Genomic DNA, 20,190 nt, shown 5'->3' on the forward strand with positions numbered 1-20,190 from the left:
GATATATAAATATCAAATCAGCATGTTGTACATCTTAGATTTACACAAGGGGTAAAGGGGACCAGTTGGGTGCATATGTGCTATCAGTGAAGGTTGTTCTGAGAAGGAACATTTGAATTGAGGTAAAGGTGCAACGAATGAAAATATCAGGGGCAAGAGGCTTCCATGCAGAGGTAAGAGCAAGTGCTGAGACTGAAACTGGAGCCTGCTTAGTGTGTTCACTAAGAAAGCTTTCTAATGTTAAGAAGGCTTTTGAGCGTCTGGACCAGAGAGAGAGGGGGAAGAGGGAGCAGAGATATGATGTTAGAGGGATGTATAACAGATTGTGTAAGACTCTGCATTGATGTTGTCTAGTCGCTAAGTTGTGTCCAACTCTTTGTAACCCCATGGACTGTCTTCCACCAGGCTGCTCTGTCCACTGGATTTCCCAAGCAAGGAAACTGGAGCAGGTTGCCATTTCCTTCTCCAGGGAATCTTTCTGACCCAGGGATTGAACTTGCATCCCCTGCATTGCAGGCAGATTCTCTACTGCTGAGCCACCAGGGAAGTGTAAAGCTTTGTAGGTCAAGTTAAACAGACTTTATGCTGAGTGGAGTGAAAAGCTATTGTAGAATTTCAAGCAGAAGAGTGACTTGTATTTTCAAAGGATCGCTGGTTTGCTATGTTTAGAATAGACTGGAGAGTGGGCAAGGGCGATAGGAAGGAGACCCGGTGAATAATAGTGTTGACTTAGACCAAGGTGGTCAGAGTAGAGGTAATCAGAGGTGGTCAAATCCTGGATGTTTTTTGAAAGAATGCCTGACATGATTTGCTGGTGGATTAGAGGTAGGATATAAAAGAAACAGAACAGAGAAGTTAAGGATGACTCCCAGGTTTTTGGCTTAAACAATTGAAAGAACAGAATTGCCATATACAGAGATGAGAAAGACTTCAGGATGGTGTGGGGTTCGCTTTTGAAGTAAGTTGAGGTACCTTTTAGGCATCTGGGACATTCAGACCTAGATGAATGTCTGAATGTTTCTTGGTACCTTTGGAACTGTTGTAAAGTATTTCTCACTGGACTCAGTTCCAGTACTAATTGTCTGTAATTTAGTCTTGAATACTGCTACTCACGGTGTCTCTTCCATCCTTTCATCCCCTTCCTCGTAAAATCCTTTAGTAAATCATCTAGATCTGTATTTACTAAGCCATTTTAAGTTCTAGTAATAATGATTGCATTTGAGATTCAGAAGAACCAATTATATGTCAGTATTTAAAAAGTAGATTAATATGTAAATGGAGAAGTGACTCAGTCTTTCTCTTTCTCTTTTGTACAGGGCTTTCATTAGTTAGTTTCTACTGTGAGGAAATTCAAGGATGAGTGAGCTGGAACAACTGAGGCAGGAAGCCGAGCAGCTACGGAATCAGATCCAGGTAAGAGCAAACTTTTTCATTTTGAAATTTTATTAACACTTATATGAACTACTAGTGATGATCAAAATTTGAATATTCGTTTGCATATATTAAATAATTTTTGAATGAGAAACGGTCAATTTGTTTTTATCATGCCTCTAAAGAGCACTCCAAAAGTCATTTCTAACAAATACCTATGTGGACCAGTGACCTCTCTGTCCCTAAGAGGTTAATATTGTACATGTAATCCCTGCTGACATCATCCTCTTCTACTCACACACCGGGAATCACAGAATTGATGCTCTTGAACTGTGGTGTTGGAGAAGACTCTTGAGAGTCCCTTGGACAGCAATGAGATTCCAACCAGTCAATCCTAAAGGAAATCAACCCTGAATATTCATTGGAAGGACTGATGCTGAAGCTGACGCTCCAATACTTTGGCCACCTGATGCGAAGAGCTAACTTGTTAGAAGAGACCCTGATGCTGGGAAAGACTGAAGGCAGAAGGAGAAGGGGATGACAGAAGATGAGATGGTTGGATGGCATCATCAACTCAATGGACATGAGTTTGAGCAAGCTCTGGGAGATGGTAAAGGACAGAGAAGCCTGGTGTGCTGCAGTCCATGGGGTCTCAAGGAGTCGGACAGACTGAACAACAATACAATGAGGCAGATATTATATTGTAATAGACTAGAAAATTAATCTCTAAAACATTAGATTGTAGAAAAACATTAATTAGTGGCATAATGCTGCTTCTAAGTCCCTTTAGTTGTGTCCAACTCTTTGCAACCCATGGACTGTAGCCCTTCAGGCTCCTCTGTCCTTGGGATTCTCCAGGCAAGAATACTGGAGTGGGTTGCCATTCCCTTCTCCAGGGGATCTTCCCAACCCAGGGATCGAACCCGTGTCTCTTTTGTCCCCTGCATTGTCTGGCAAGTTCTTTACCACTTGTGCCACTTGGGGAGTCCAGTGGCATAATAAAGACATCTCTGTCTTCTTTACTCTTGGAAATCAACTCAAAACAGTGAAGAGCATGAGGAACAAATACAACTTCATCTTTAACAAAATATGAAAACACTTAGAACTTCAGACCCTAATATAATGGGGGAAAGTCATCAAATATCAGGGTATGGACAGTCTCTAAAAGGAGAATTCTGAGGCTGTAAATCTTATATTCCCACAGGGACAACATCATTCTTTTGCAACAATGGAAACATGCTTCTCTGAAATGAGGAACAGCAAGGAAGGCAGAGATAAAAATGAAAGGCTGTAGACATGCCATCTTTTAGGAAGCCTCTTGGTGAGGAGCGTAGAGGAGAGACTAAATTGTGTGTAGTGTGGTGCTACCTACTTCTTTTCACAGGGAAAAGTAAGGGTTAAACAACTTATAAATGAAGAACCTCATTATGAAGCAGGAAGAATCCAAGTTATTAGTAACTTGGAACACTGCTGTGATCCTCCAATATGAGAGAGATGAATCTTTTGTAGCAGTAATTTCAAAATACTTACCTAATTTAAAAGTGAAGATTAGAAAAAAAAAAGGAACAATTATAGAATCTATGCAGAGGTATTACGGGAAGGAGAGGAAGGAAGTAGGAAAAACAAGGGGTGGGTAAAGAACTGTCAGCAGAAAAATGTTGATATGAGTGGATTAAAACTATAACCAGTCTTCAGTTCAGTTCAGTTGCTCAGTCATGTCCAACTCTTTGCGACCCTGTGGAGCGCAGGACGCCAGGCCTCCCTGTGTATCACCAACTCCAGGAGTTAACCCAAACTCATGTCCATTGAGTCAGTGATGTCATCCAACCATCTTATCCTCTGTTGTCCCCGTCTCCTCCCGCCTTCAATCTTTCCCAGCATCAGAGTCTTTTCCAATGAGTCAGTTCTTTGCATCACGTGGCCAACGTATTGGAGTTTCAGCTTCAACGTGAGTCCTTCCAATGTACACTCAGGACTGATCTTCTTTAAGATGGACTGGTTGGATCTCCTTGCAGTCCAGGGGACACTCAAGAGTCTTCTCCAACACCACAGTTCAAAAGCATCAATTCTTTGGTGCTCAGCTTTCTTTATAGTCCAACTCTCACATCCGTACATGACTACTGGAAAAACCATAGCCTTGACGAGATGGACCTTTGTTGGCAAAGTGATGTTTCTAGTTTTTAATATGCTGTCTAGGTTGGTCATAACTTTCCTTCCAAGGAGCAACCAGTCTTATTCCCAGGAATTCAGGAATGATTTAGATGTGAATGAGAACTCTGAGTGGATATCTTAGGTGTCTAAACAAAGCTGTCAAAGGGGGATTTATTTTGTGTGGGATGATCAGAGAAGGCTTCATAGGCTAATCTCTGAGTTAGATGTTGCTGCCACCATCAAATGGATTCTCCAGCGTCTCTTTATCTCACTTGTTCCAGATACTGAGCAGGAATGAGTGACTGGCCAAGCACATTGCTCATGTGGCCATCTCATTTAAAAAGTTCTGTTCTCTGTTATCTATAAGCATGGGTGTTTTTATGTTTGTTTGAGCATGTGAGATTGTTTGGTATTTGTCTTTCTCTATCTGACATATTTCTCTTTTAGTGTAATGCCCTCAAGGTCCATCCATGTTGTCAGCACAGGTGGCAAGATATTCTTTTTTATGGCTGAGTAACATTCCACTGTGTTTGTGTGTGTGTGTCCTTTCATCTGTCAAGATATTTGGTTGTTTCTATATGTTGATTATTATAAATAATCCTGTAGTGAACATGGGGGTGCGTATATCTTTTTAAGTTAAGGTTTTTATTTTCTTTAGATAAATACCTAGAAGTGGAACTGCTAGATAATATGGTAGTTCTTTTTATAACTTTCTGAGGAACCTATATACTAATATACTATTTTCCATAGTGGCTGCACCAATTTACATTCCCACTAACTGCGCTCAGGTTTCCCTTTTCTCCGCATCCTCATCGACACTTGGTATTCTGTCTCTCTTAAAAGTTTTTTTTTGTTTTATTTTTTTAACTTTTGGCTGCACTATGCAGCATGTGGGCTTTTAGTTCCCTAGTCAGGGATAGAACCCATGCCCCCTACATTGGAAGCACAAAGTCTTAACCTCTGGACCACTAGGGAAGTCCTTGCCCTCTTTTTTGATGATAGCCATTCTGACAGACATGAGATGCTATCTCATTGTGGTTTTCATTTTCATTTCCCTGATGATCAGTGATTTGAGCAAGTTTTCACATATGTGTTTACCCATCTATATGTCTTTTTTGGGAAAATGGTATAAGATAGTGGTCCAGTTTCATTCTTTGGCATGTAGCTGTCCAGTTTTCCCAACACCACTTACTGAAGAAATTGTCTTTTCCCCACTATATATTCTTGGCTCCTTAGTTGTAAATTAATTGATCATAGATGTGTGGGTGTGTTTCTGTTCTCCGTATTCTGTTCCATTGATCTACGTGTCTGTTTTTGTGCCGGTATCATATTATTTTCATTAAAATAGATTTGTAATATGTTAATGCATGGAAATCACGGCATGTGATTCCTCCAGCTTTGTTCTTTCTCAAGACTGCATTGGCTGTTTGGGGTCTTTTCTGGTTTTATACAAATCTTAGGATTATTTGTTCTGTTTCTTTGAAAAATGATGTTGGGATTTTGATAGGGATTGCATTGAATCTAGATTGTTTTGGGTAGTATGGACATTTTAACAATATTCTTCCAGTCCATTGAGTACAGAATACCTTTTCATTTATCTGTGTCATCTTCAGTTTCTTTCACCAGTGTCTTAGTTTTTGGTGTACAGGTCTTTTGTGTGCTCAGGCTCTCAGTCGTGTCTGACTCTTTGTGACCCCATGAACTGTAACCTGCCAGGTTCCTCTGTCCATGGGATTTCCCAGGCAAGAATACTGAAGTGAGTTGCCATTTCCTGCTCCAGGGGATCTTCCTGACACAGGGATCGAACCTGCATCTCTTGTATCTCCTGTGCCTCCTGCATTAGCAGGCAGATTCTTTACCATTGCACCCTCTGGGAAGCCCACAGGTCTTTTACCTTCTTGGATAAATTTATTTCTAGGTGATTTATCCTGTTTGATGTAATTTTAAATGGGATTATTTTCTTAATTTCTCTTTCTGATAGTTCATTATTAGTGTATAGAAATGCAGCAGATTTCTATATACTTATTTTGTATATTTCTGTGTAATTGTATGTTTACATATATCTTTATATATGCAACTTTACCAAATTCCTTTATTAGTTCTCAGTTTTTGATTGAGTTTTTAGTGTTTTCTGTATGTAATATCATGTTATTTGTAAGTAGTGATAGTTTTACTTCTTCCTATCAAGTTTTAATGCCCTTTGTTTTATTTCTGTTTGGACTTGCAATACTACGCTGAATCAAAGTGGCAAGAGTGGGCATCTGTGTCTTGCTCCTGATCTTAGAGGAAAAGCTTTAAGCTTTTCACCATTGAGTATGATGTTATATATGTATGGTGTTGTATATGCCGTATTTATCATGTTGAGGTACATTCCATCTATGTCCACTTTGTAGAGAGGTGTTTTTTTTAATCATAAATGGATATTGAATTTTGTCAAAAGCTTTTTCTGCATGTGTTGAGATAAATGTATGATATTTATCCTTCATTTTGTTAATGTAGTTATAACACATTGATTTGTGGGTGTTGAACCATACCTCCATCCCTTGAGTAAATCCCATGTGATCATGGTATATGATCCTTTTGATGTATTGTTGAATTTGGTTTGTTAATATTTTGTTGAGGATTTTTGAATCTATATTCATCATGGATGTCAGCGTGCAGTTTTCATTTCTTGTGATGTTCTTGTCTGTAGTGCTTGGCCAATTATTTGGTCATGTGTCAATTTCATTTAGTTCTCGTAGCGACCCTGTAAGGTAGATGGTCCTACTTCATTTCATAGTTGAGGAAGCTGAGCCTCCGTGAGATTAATAACTTGTGAAGGTAACATAACTTTGAAGTGGTAGATCCAGGACTCAAACCAGGTGTATTTTGGTTCCAGAACTGGTGCCATAGGTACCACTATGGACCTACCTCCCAGCCGGGTCTAATATGTGGCTTTGTAGCCTGTGCTATAGCCAAGCGAATTTGTTGTCATTCCCTGAGCATGCACTGCTCTTTTCTGCTTTGTTGCTTTTTTCCAAATCTTTTACTTTGCCTGGAATTATACTTCCTCTGCTCTAATTTTGCTCCTGGGACTTCTTTTCATTGAATCCTGGTCTTCCTCTAAAAGCCACCTCAAAGTCCTCCACTTGTATTTCTTTTTCTTTTGCTGGAAGGCAGCATGGCCTGATGGAAAAGTGCATGGATTCTGTCTTTTAATTATTTTGTGGTCAGGACACATTTACAGATTTTTTGATGCTCAGTATCTTTGCTGTAGAGTATGAATACTGAAGCCCGCTATATAGGTTTATGACGAAGGATGAAACAAAATGGTACGTGAAAGACGTAGACCAATGCCAGTAGTGGCAGTTCTTTGTACAGCTTTTTAGATTTGTGTTATAGGGTTGACTGCAGCTTGCTTTGTATTATAGTTCCTTGTGCATGTTTGCCTCCACCACATGTGTCTGACTGGAAAATTCTGTGTCTTAATCATCTTTATATCTCATCAGCATCCAAGTAGAATGTCATGAGCATATAGCTCACTGAATCATCTTACATGATTTCAAGTAACCACATATATGTAAAATACCACATACTTTTCAGTTTAATGTCATGCTGTAATTAAAAATCCTTTCTTCCTTCTTTCCTTTTTTTCTCTAATTCCAGAAATATAACTTAACTGTATATTTAACTAAGGTATAAACATAGTGGGCTTCCCTGGTGGCTCAGAGGTTAAAGCGTCTGCCTCCAATGCGGGAGACCCGGGTTCGATCCCTGGGTCGGGAAGATCCCCTGGAGAAGGAAACGGTAACCCACTCCAGTATTCTTGCCTGGAGAATCCCGTGGATGGATAAGCCTGGTAGGCTACAGTCCACGGGGTCGCATAGAGTCGGACACGACTGAGCTACGGAACGGAACGGAACGGATAAACATAGTACATAATAGAAATGTATGCTATTTGGTACAATACATGATTCATTAAAAAATTTTGTGTTTTATATTTGAGTATCATTGATTAACCATGATTCATTTTAAATAGAAAAAACATAGATTTTCTTTTGTAATTTCTGCTTGTTTGATTTGGAGTGAGAAGCACCACTTTTCTCTTACTTTGCGCAAAGATGTTAATATCAGAGCTTGCATTTCTTAAGGTGGACAGTCAGAAATTCAGCTGTTATGGAAATGATTCCCTTATATTCAGTTTTATAGTGAATATAACTGTTCATTAGACTAAGTTCAATAATGTTCACTTGCAGTGTTTTAGCTGTGTTGTTAATATTAAGGTTAGCTCTGTGAGGGCAGGGATTTTTGGTCTGCTGCAGTTTCCATGGTGCCTAGAGTAGTACCTGACACAGTGTACAACAGACATTTTTTATTGAATGACTGAATTAAGAAAAATAACCTAAACAATGATAGTTCATTTTCATAAAGGTTAAAATCAGAGAGCTCTTTTTATAGAATTTGGTCTTCAACTGCACCATTTTTGGACATGGTTCAGGCCATCACTGTCATTTCTGGAAGTTCTTTTCATTGTAGGAGAGTGGGCTAAATTATTCCCTGCCGAATCAGGTTTCTAAACCCACAATTAGACTGAGAATGAGAGAATCAAATCATATGTTTGTGTAACTGCTTACGAACACCCTTATATAGAAATATTCTAAGTGTTTATAAATAGGTCAGAGGCCACCAAAAAGATCGTATATCCATTTAGCCTTTGTTGCAGGCGATGGCTGACATTTTTCCCCTGAATGAATGGAACAAGTTGTCCTTTGGGGACATTAATTCAACAAATAGTGCCTGCAAAGCACAGTGGGGAAAAACAGAGTTGAAGACAATACTACCCTAACCTTTAGGGGAAAATGTTTGGAACAAATCTAGTCGGAAAAATGAATTGTGCTTCCCATGTATATGGGGCTTCCCTGATAAAGTAAGTTGGTAAAGAATCTGCCTGCAATGCAGGAGACCCTGGTTCAATTCTTGGGTGGGGAAGATCTGCTGGAAAGGGATAGACTACCCACTCCAGTATTCTTGGGCTTCCCTTGTGGCTTAGCTGATAAAAGAATCCACCTGCAATGTGGGAGACCTGGGTTTGATCCCTGGGTTGGGAAGATACCCTGGAGAAGGGAAAGGCTACCCACTCCAGTATTCTGGCCTGGAGAATTCCATGGACTGTATAGTCCATGGGGTCGCAAAGAGTTGGACACACTGAGTGACTTTCACTTTCCCATGTATATGAATATTCTAAATTTATTATTAACTGATAAACTTAATTTAAAACATTTTTTGTGTGTGTACGTTAGTTGCCTAGTCGTGTCTGACTCTTTGCAACCCCATAGACTGCAGCCCACCAGGCTCCTCAGTCCATGGGATTCTCCAGGCAAGTACACTGGAGTGGGTTGCTATTTCCATCTCCAAAAGAAAGTGATGTCGCTCAGTCGTGTCCAACTCTTTGTGACCCCATGGACTGTAGCCTACCAGGCTCCTCTATCCATGGAATTTTCCAGGCAAGAATACTGGAGTGGATTGCCATTTCCTTCTCTGTTAAAACATTTTATTGGTTATTAAACATGTCCTTTGCTTGCTTTTACTTACTTTGTTACATTGATTTTTGTTTCATTATCTTCTTTTTAATAATTCTTTTCAGTTTGTGTAAAAATTTAAGGTCTCTTTGAAAGGCTACCCTATAATACTTAAGCATAAATACCTGATAACCTGTAGGGAATTTGCTTTTAATATAAAAATATAGATGTGACTTACTATATAAAAAGTTATTTTCCTGATATGTCATATCTTTTTATCATGTCAGAGCTAAAGTATTTTATTTCTAATAGCATCTGTATATAGTATACTTGGAAAATATTTTAAAGAAGTGTTATATTTTTTATTTGAGATGTAGTTGTGCAGTATTTTGTTTCAGATGTATAGTGTTCATAAATTTTAAAGGTGATATTCTATTTATAATTATTATAAAATATTCTATTCCTTGTGTTGTATAGTGCATCCTTATAACTTATTTATTTTATACATAGTAGTTTACACCTCTTAATTTCCTGCACGTATCTTGTCCCTCTCTCCTTTCTTCTCCCCACTCAGTTCAGTTCAGTTCAGTCACTCAGTCGTGTCCGACTCTTTGTGACAGGCCTTCCTGTCCATCACCAGCTCCTGGAGTTTACCCAAACTCATATCCATAGAGTCAGTGATGCCATCCAACCATCTCATCCTCTGTCGTCCCCTTCACCTCCCGCCTTCAATCTTTCCCATCATCAGGGTCTTTTCAAATGAGTCAGTTCTTTGGTGCTCAGCTTTCTTTATAGTCCAACTCTCACATTCATACATGACCACTGGAAAATCCATAGCCTTGACTTGATGGACCTTTGTTGGCAAATAGTAATGTCTCTGCTTTTTAATATACTATCTAGGTTGGTCATAACTTTGCTTCCAAGGAGTAAGCGTCTTTTAGTTTCATGCTGCAGTCACCATCTGCAGTGATTTTAGAGTCCCCAAAACTAAAGTCTGCCACTGTTTCCGCATCTATTTGCCATGAAGTGATGGGACTGGATGTCATGATCTTAGTTTTCTAAATGTTGAGCTTTAAGCTAACTTTTTTACTCTCCTCTTTCACTTTCATCACAAGGCTCTTTAGTTCTTCTTCACTTTCTGCCATAAGGGTGGTGTCATCTGCATATCTGAGATTATTGATATTTCTGCCTGCAGTCTTGATTCTAGCTTGTGCTTCATCCAGCCCAGAATTTCTTATGATGTACTCTGTATATAAGTTAAATAAGCAGGGTGACAATATACAGCCTTGACGTACTCCTTTTCCTATTTGGAACCAGTCTGTTGTTCCATGTCCAGTTTTAACTGTTGCTTCCTGACCTGCGTACAGATTTCTCAAGAGGCAGGTCAGGTTGTCTGGTATTCCCATCTCTTGAAGAATTTTCCACAGTTTGTTCTGATCCACACAGTCAAAGGCTTTGGCATAGTCAGTGAAGCAGAAATAGATGTTTTTCTGGAACTCTCTTGCTTTTTCAATGATCCAGCGGATGTTGGCAGTTTGATCTCTGGTTCCTCTGCCTTTTCTAAAACCTGCTTGAACAGCTGGAAGTTCACGGTTCACGTACTGTTGAAGCCTAGCTTGGAGAATTTTGAGCATGACTTTACTAAGTAGTGTGTGAGATGAGTGCAATCGTGTGGTAGTCTGAGCATTCTTTGGCATGGCCTTTCTTTGGGGTTGGAATGAAAACTGACCTTTTCCAGTCTTGTGACCACTGCTGAGTTTTCCAAATTTGCTGGCATATTGAGTGTAGCACTTTCACAGCATCATCTTTTAAGATTTCAAATAGCTCAGCTGGAATTCCATCACCTCCAACTAGCTTTGTTCATAGTGATCCTTCCTAAGGCCCACTTGACTTTGCATTCCAGAATCTCTGGCTCTAGGGTGAGTGATCACACCATCGTGATTATGTGGGTTGTGAAGATCTGTTTTGTACAGTTCTGTGTATTCTTGCCACCTCTTCTCCCCACTAGTAACCGCTAATCTGTTCTCTATATTTGTAAGTCTTCCTTTTTGTTATATTCACTAGTTTGTTTTACTCTTTAGATTACACATATAAGTGATATCATACAGTGTTTCTCTGGCTTATTTCACTTAGCATGATACCATCCAAGTCCATCCATTTTATTGCAACTGGCAAAATTTCATTGTCTTTTATGACTGAGTAGTATTCCATTATATGTATATATGTGTGTGTGTATTTTCTTTATGCACATCTGTTGTCAGCATTTAGATTGTTTTCATATCTTGGCAATTATAAAGAATGATGCTATGAATATTGGGATACGTGTATCTTTTTAAAGTAGTGTTTTCAGGGTTTTTTGTTTTTTTTTTTTTGGATAAATACTCAGGAATGGAATTGCTGAGTCACGTGGTGGGTCTGTTTTTAGTTTTATTTTAATTTTATTATTGGGGTATAGTTGATTTACAATGTCCATGTTAATTTCAGATATACAGCAAACTGATTATCTTTCTGTCAGGTTGGTTTATTTCTCTCCCTCTGTTCTTATCTCATTGCAACAAAAATTTGGAATGGTAGACTAAATGGTTTAAAACAACAGGCAAGTTACACCTCAGTTACAGCTCAAGCAGACAAAACTTTTACTAAACAGACACTCCCCAGACATGGGAGCAGGCTGACCCCAGAGAACCCAAAAAGTTTCCCTTTTTTTATACTTTCCCTCTCCTCCTTTTGGTTCTGCCCAATGCAAAATAGGGCTTTAACCACCACCAGTCAGGAAGTTCAGTTCAGTTCAGTCGCTCAGTCGTGTCCGACTCTTAGCGACCTCATGAACCACAGCACACCAGGCCTCCCTGTCCATCACCAACTCCCGGAGTTCACTCAAACTCATGTCCATTGAGTCGGTGATGCCATCCAGCCATCTCATTCTCTGTCATCCCCGTATCTCCTCCTACCCCCAATCGCTCCCAGCATCAGAGTCTTTTCCAGTGAGTCAACTCGTCGCATGAGGTGGCCAGAGTATTGGAGTTTCAGCTTTAGCATCAGTCCTTCCAATGAACACCCAGGATTGATCTCCTTTAGAATGGACTGGTTGGATCTCCTTGCAGTCCAAGGGACTCTCAAGAGTCTTCTCCAGCACCACAGTTCAAAAGCATCCATTCTTCAGCGATCAGCTTTCTTCACAGTCCAACTCTCACATCCATCCATGACCACGGGAAAAACCATAGCCTTGACTAGACGGACCTTTGTTGGCAAAGTAATGTCTTTGCTTTTTAATATGCTATCTAGGCTGGTCATAACTTTCCTTCCAAGGAGTAAGTGTCTTTTAATTTCATGGCTGCAATCAGCATCCGAAGTGATTTTGGAGCCCAAAAAAATAAAGTCTGACACAGTTTCCACTGTTTCCCTATTTCCCATGAAGTGGTGGGATCAGATGCCATGATCTTTGCTTTCTGAATGTTGAGCTTCAAGCCAACCTTTTCACTCTCCTCTTTCACTTTCATCAAGAGGCCTTTGAGTTCCTCTTCACTTTCTGCCATAAGGGTGGTGTCATCTGCATATCTGAGGTTATTGATATTTCTCCCGGCAGTCTTGATTCCAGCTTATGCTTCTTCCAGCCCAGCGTTCCTCATGATGTACTCTGCATATAAGTTAAATAAGCAGGGTGACAATATACAACCTTGACGTACTCCTTTTCCTATTTGGAACCAGTCTGTTGTTCCATGTCCAGTTCTAACTGTTGCTTCCTGACCTGCATACAGGTTTCTCAAGAGGCAGGTCAGGTGGTCTGGTATTCCCATCTCTTTCAGAATTTTCCACAGGCAGGAAAGGGAATGCAAATGGACATACTCAAGTCTGATTGACAGTTGCAGGCTGTATAATAGGCTCTGTTGCGCATGTCTTCCCATAATTCATTCTTTTGTTACCAGATGTATGTATGTATGGAACATTAATAAATCCTTAATGGCTTCCTAGCTACCTGAGGTTACTTGAGTAAGCCCCTGTGGTTAGTTTCTATCCACTGTGTGCCTCAGGTGCTTGTGAGAAGTTGGAAAAGTCTCTGTGGTTATTTTTGTAGTGTATCTATGGGCTCCCCTGGGCATGTCTGGGGTGGGATTTAAAGGTTAGCTTGCATCCTTTTCACCTAGGCCACCGCTCATTGCTCATGCCTAACTTCCTACCTAACATATCCAATCATTTTACGATTCTTTTCCCATATAGGTTATTATAGAATAATGAGCAGAGCTTCTAGTGCTATGCAGTAGGTCCTTGTTGATGATCTGTTTTATATGTAGCAGTGTGTATGTATTAATCCGAAACTCCTAATTTATCCCTCTCCTATCATCTTTCCTGTTTGGGAAGCATACATTTTAAAGTCTGTGAGTCTTTTTCTGTTTAGTAAATAGGTTCATCTGTAATCATCTTTTTTTTTTTTTTGGCCAGGCTATGTGGCATGCAGGATCTTAAGTTCCCTGACCAGGGATTGAACCCATGTCCCCTGCAGTGGACAGTCAGAGTCCTAACCACTGGACGGCCAGGGGATTCCCTGTAATCATCTTTTTAATTCCCCGTATCAGTGCTGTCATACAGTATTTGTCTGACTTACTTCACTTAGTATGATAATCTCTAATCTCTAGGTCCATTGTTGATGCAAATGGCCTTATTTCAGTGTTTGTTATGGATGAATAATACTCCATTGTATATATATGTTCCATCTCTTCTTTATCCATTTATCTATTGATGGACATCTAGGTTGCTCCCATGTGTTGGCCATTGTTAATGGTGCTGCAGTGAACATTGACATGCCTGTATCTTTTTAAACGTTTTTATTTCTTTATTTTTGGCTCCACTGGGTCTTTGTTGCTGTGTGCAGGCTTTTTCTCTCATTGTGGCGAACAGGGGCTACTATCTAGTTGCAGTGTATGGGCTTCTCGTTGTGGTGGCTTCTCTTGTTTTGGAGCATAGTGATAGCTTACAGTGAACGATGTCAGATCCGTGATCTCCGAAGAAGATTTAGCTTCGGGACCAGGGACCAGGCTTGATCACTCAAGAGCTTTTGTGTAGCAGAGTTTTATAAAAGTGTAAAAGGGGACAGAGAAAACTTCTGACATAGACATCAGAAGGGGGTCAGTGAGTGCCCTGCTTCCCCCAGTCTTTGCAAGGAAGCCACCTTATTACAATAAAGGGTTTACCAGACCCACTCCCACAATAGAAGATAACAGGATTAGAACTAACAATAGAAGGATTTTAGCAGACCCACTCCCACAACATACATCTTAACAAGATTAGTCAGAAGGTTCTTGTTAAGGAGAAACAAGATACAGGTCCTTAAGCAAGATACATTGTTATATTGACTAATACAAAGCAATGTAGAAAAAGTCCTTTTCCCCTCCTTGAGAACAGACCCCTTTCTCCTTCTCAAGGGCCCCAGACTACTTAAAAACCTACCTAAGGATGAGCTTTGGGATTGGAATGAAAACTGACCTTTTCCAGTCTGGTGGCCACTGCTGAGTTTTCATTTCAATCCCAAAGAAAGGTAGTACAAAAGAATGTTCAAACTACCATACAGTTGCACTCATCTCACACGCTAGTAAAATAATGCTCAAAATTATCCAAGCTAGTCTTTAACAGTACATGAATGGTGAAATTTCAGATGTTCAAGCTGGATTTAGAAAAGGCAGAGGAACCAGAGATCAAATTGCCAACATCTGTTGGATCATCAAAGAAGCAAGAGAGTTCCAGAAAAACATCTATTTCTGCTTTATTGACTATGCCAAAGCCTTTGACTGTGTGGATCAGAACAAACTGGAAAATTCTTCAAGAGATGGGAATACCAACCACCTTACTTGCCTCCTGAGAAATCTGTACGTAGAACTGGACATGGAACAACAGACTGGTTCCAGATAAGGAAAGGAGTACGTCAAGGCTGTATATTGTCACCCTGCTTATTTAACTTATATGCAGAGTACATCGTACGAAATGCTGGGCTGGATGAAGCACATGCTGAAAGCAAGATTGCCGGGAGAAATATCAATAACCTCGGCTATGCAGATGACACCACCCTTTTGGCAGAAAGTGAAGAATTAAAAAGCCTCTTGATGAAAGTAAAAGAGGAGAGTGAAAAAGTTGGCTTAAAATTCAACATTTAGAAAACTAAGATCATGGCATCTGGTCCCATCACTTCATGGCAAATGGATGGCTAAACAATGGAAACAATGAGACTTTATTTCTGGGGGCTCCAAAATCACTGCAGATGTTGGCTGCAGCCATGAAATTACAAGACACTTGTTCCTTGGAAGGAAAGCTATGACCAACTTAAACAGCATGTTAAAAAGCAAAGACATTACTTTGCTGACAAAGGTTTGTCTAGTTAAAGTTATGGTTTTTCCAGTAGTTGTGTACGGATGTGCGAGTTGAACTATAAAGCGGAGCACTGAAGAATTGATGCTTTTGAACTGTGGTGTTGGAGAAGACTCTTGAGAGTCCCTTGGACTGCAAGGAGATTAAACCAGTCAATCCTAAAGGAAATCAGTCCTGAATATTCATTGGAAGGACTGATGCTGAAGCTGAAGCTCCAGTACTTTGGCCACCTGATGTGAAGAACTGACTGACTCATTGGAAAAGACCCTGATACTGGGAAAGATTGAAGGCAGGAGGAGAAGGGGATGACAGAGGATGAGATGGTTGGATGGCATCACTGACTTGATGGCCATGAGTTTGAATAAGCTTCTGGAGTTGATGATGGACTGGGAAGCCTGGTGTGCCACAGTCCATGGGGTCGCAGAGAGTCGGACGTGATTGAGCAACTGAACTCAACTGAAGGATGAGCTCTCTCAGTAGGGTACACGAGCTTCAGTTGTTGCTGCATGCAGGCTCAGTAGTTGTGTCACATGGGCTTAGTTACCTCTTGGCATGTAGAATCTTCCCAGAGCCGGGGCTGATCCCATGTCCTCTGCAGTGATGGGTGAATTCTTAACCGCTGAACCACCAGGGAAGTCTGTGCCTGTATTTTTTTGAATTATGATTTTCTCTGGATATATGTCCAGGAGTGGAATGCTGGGTTATTTGCTAGTTCTGTTTTTAATTTTTTAAGGAACCTCCATGCTGTTCTCTATGGTGGCTGTACAAATTTATATTCTCACCAACAGTGTAAGAGCGTTCCCTTTTCTCCACACCCACGTCAGCGTTCATTGTTTGTGGACTTTTGCATGATGGCCTTTCTTAACTTGTGTGAGGTATCTCATTTTAGTTTTGATATGCATTTCTCTAAAAATTAATGTACCACAAATGAGGCAAGAATATATAGTGGAGAAAAGACAGTCTCTTCAATAAGTGGTGCTGGGAAGACTTGAACAGCTACATGGAAAAGAATGAAATTAGAACATTCTGTAACACAAGTGTGACCTAATTTAAAAGTTTTGTACAGCAAAAGAAGCCATAAACAAAACAAAAGACAACCCACAGCATGGGAGAAAATATTTACAAATGAAGCAGTCAACATGCGATTAATCTCCAAATTATATAAAGTGCTCTTGTAGCTCAATATCAAAGAAATAAACAACCCATGCAAAGGGTGAAAGATCTAAATAGAGATTTCTCCAAAGAAGACAGAGAGATGGCTAAAAAACATATGATAAGTGGTCAACATTGCTAATTATTAGAGAAGTGCAAATCACAACTACAGTGAGCTATTATCTCGTAACAGTCAGAATGGCCATCATCAAAAAATCTACAAACAACAAATGCTGTAGAAGGTATGGAGAAAAGGGAACACTAATACACTGTTGGTGGGAATGTAAATGCTCCATAAATATCAGTTCAGTTCATTTGATCTAATGTGTCATTTAAGGCCTCTTTTTCCTTATTGATTCTCTGTCTGGATGACCTGTCCATTGCTGTAATTGAGGTGTTAAAATTCCCAATGATGATTGTGTTACTGTCGACTTCTTTTATGACTATTAGCATATTTGGCTTATTTGTTGAAGTTTTCCTATGTTGGGTGCATTTATATTTACAATTATTGTATCTTCTTCTTGGATTGATCCCTTGATCATTATGTAGTGTCCTATGTCTCTTGTAACAGTCTTTAAAATCTTTTTCTCTGACTTAAATATAATACATGATACCATAATACTCCTGCAAGAGAGCATGGGCAAAATATTCTCTGACATAAATCATACCAATGTTTTCTTAGGTCAGTCTCCTAAAGCAATAGAAATAAAACCGAAAATAAACAGATGAAATGTAAACATAATTACTGTATCACTGACCAAGTCTACTTTTAGTTGTATGCCCAGGAGAATTGAAAACATACATACACGCAAAAACTTTTATGTGAATAATCACAGCATCATTAATCATAAAACCACAAAGTAGAAACAGCATAAATGTCCATCCAGTTAATTAATAGATAGACAAAAGGTAATATATTCATACAGTGAAATATTACTCAGCCATAAAAAGGAATGAAATACTGACACATGTTATGAATGAACCTTCAGAACATTACATTTAAATGAAGAAAGCCAGACACACGAAAGTCATATATTGTATGATTCCATTTGTGTGCATTGTCCTGAATAGGTGAATCCATTAGAAAGTAAATTAGTGATCACCTGGCGGTGGGGGAAGAGGGAATTGGAAAGTATAGGGTTTCTTTTTTTGGGCGTGATGAAACTGTTCTGTAGTTAGGAGTGGTGATGGTTGCCCAACATTGTCAGTATCCTAACCAATCCAGCTGCACACATTAAAATGATTAAAGTGGTTAATTTTATGTTATGTGAATTTTCTCAATAAACCTTTTTAAAATAAAGATTGTGTAGTACACTAAGGAGTGTATTTCAAATCTACATTTCCAATGAAAACCTTATTTTAAATCACATCTAAGGATTTCCATGTCTAAATATATAATCATCTTTATTTCAGGATGCTAGGAAAGCATGTAATGATGCAACACTTGTTCAGGTAAAGTTTTCTTCCTCAGTTTCTTTTACTAATTTGCATGAAATAGCTTGACAACGATGCAAATGACAGATTCTATTTATTAGTATTTAATTGAAAGAAAAATGAGATCTCTATTAAAAAGGCTTTGTAATTTGTCAGATGCTGTTCAAGAGCCTTTTTTTTTTTAACATTTCTGATTCTTGAAATGTCTATTATTCACTTTTCTTTATTTTTTTTATTTTTTTTTGTTATTTATTTTTTTATTTTATTGGAGGCAAATTACCTTACATTAATATATTGGTTGGTTTTGTCAAGAGCCTTTTAAAACATACTTGTGAAAATGAAAGTCTGAAAAAGTAAATACTATAAAAATATGTCGATTCATATAATATACATTTCTTTTTAGGTAGCTCTGCTTCTTTTTGATATGCCCTGATTAAGTTTTTTTTTTCTTTATGTAAGCTATTAGGAAAGTTTCATTAATTAAAATTGCTCATTTTTATTAAGAATATTTTATGTGCTATTTAACTCAAAAATTGGCTTTCTTTAAATAGTTAAAATTATAAATATTTTACCATTTGATCATCTATTAGCTTTTTATTATCTTCAGTAACTGTCCATTTATTTTATGTCTACTTTATTGCCAATTAATTGTTTCTGCTTTATTTTTTGAGCTGTATCTAAGCTAAAGAATAACATTCTCATCACTTCCTAAAGATCACGTCAAATATGGATTCCGTGGGTCGAATACAAATGCGAACAAGACGTACGCTGAGGGGCCACCTAGCTAAAATCTATGCTATGCACTGGGGATATGATTCAAGGTTTGTACCTGCCATTTTCAAACTGCCTGCAAAATTATTTTGTTGACTGTCACTTGCATTTTCCATTAGAAACAACCTATATCTATGAATTATTTGAAAAAAGTGCATCTAATATGATTGCTTTGCTTTTAATAAAAATATTCATTGACACTTTAAAAATTTCAGATTAGAAACCTTTAATATGGAAAATAAATTTACCTCTCAGAAATACCCTTTATCAAATGATTTAGGAAAAGTGTTTAGGATTTCTTTTCTTTGCAGTGGAGTATTATACTTTGTTTTTTAACATGTCAAGGTAGTTTTATTGCATAATAAACATTGAAATTTCAGGTGATAAGGAAATATTTGTTGAATATTGCTGTGTACAAGTTACCAGATATTGCTATAATTTATTCATTACCTAAATTCATGAAGGATGAATTACAAAAAGACATTTTCATTGAATACATCTTTTATTCCCCAGCCACACCCTACAAGTGTGTGTATAGTGAAAGTACATGCACACACACACACAGCAGCCATCTGGATTGCAGTTGAATGTTCGGTCATGACTTGTTCCAGGGTTACAGATACTCTGTGCTATTTCCAGAGTATCTGACAATACTGCACAGTGTCTGACCCTGCTTCCATAATGGTTGACTTGTTCCTTTGATTTGGTCCATCTAATTGGAAAAATTTCTTAACTAAGAAATTATTTGGGGGGACTTTCCTAGTGATCCAGTGGCTAAGACTCTGCACTCTCAATGCAGAGGGCCCAGGTTCGATCCCTGATTAGGGAAGTAGATCCCACATGCTGCAACTAAGAGTTTGCATGCCACAACTAAAGAACTTGCATGCCGCAACAAAGATCAAAGATCCCCTGTGCAACGGCTAAGACCTGGCATAGCCAAATAAATAAAAAATTTAAAAATTAATTTAAAAAATTTATTTATTATTATCATCATTGGCTGTGCTGGGCTTTGTTGCTGCATGGGCTTTTCTCCAGTTGTGGTGAGCGGGGGCTTCTCTTCATTGCAGTGTGTGGGCTTCTCGTTGCTGTGGCTTCTCATTGCAGAGCACAGACTGTAGGGCATGGAGGCTTCAGTTGTTGCAGCTCTCAGGCTCTGGAGCACAAACTCAGTGGTTGTGGTGCCTGGGCTTAGTTGCTCTGTGGCCTGTGAAATGTTCCATGATCAGGGATTGAACCCATGTCTCCTGCATTGACAGGTGGATTCTATACCACTGAGCCACTGGGGAAGCCCAACCAATTAGTTTTTAATAGACGTTGCACATTTTTTTCTCTTCTTCCAGGAGAATCTAAAAATGTTGCTACCTGTTGCTAATGGTTCCCACATCTCAGTATAAATAGAATTCTTGAATACAGTAATATAGAACTTGTGCCTCTTCAGAGGGGATAAAATATATAA

The 20,190-nt window shown here is 38.9% G+C and overlaps 1 protein-coding gene across 1 annotated transcript in view; it reads left to right on the forward strand.

Moving 5' to 3' along the window:
* The window catches only part of GNB4 (G protein subunit beta 4), a 71,687-nt gene that overhangs the window by 32,866 nt on the left and 18,631 nt on the right, over window positions 1-20,190 (forward strand). The window contains exons 2-4 of the mRNA XM_088838923.1: window positions 1,317-1,413; window positions 17,943-17,981; window positions 18,678-18,784. Of these exons, the coding sequence (XP_088695049.1) occupies window positions 1,357-1,413; window positions 17,943-17,981; window positions 18,678-18,784 (203 nt within the window). The 5' untranslated portion in view covers window positions 1,317-1,356. The remainder of the gene's footprint in view (window positions 1-1,316; window positions 1,414-17,942; window positions 17,982-18,677; window positions 18,785-20,190) is intronic.

The sequence above is a fragment of the Moschus berezovskii genome, chromosome 1 (genome assembly GCF_049115385.1).
Source record: "Moschus berezovskii isolate FMDL1 chromosome 1, NW_MosBer_1.0, whole genome shotgun sequence".
Classification (NCBI taxonomy): domain Eukaryota; kingdom Metazoa; phylum Chordata; class Mammalia; order Artiodactyla; family Moschidae; genus Moschus; species Moschus berezovskii.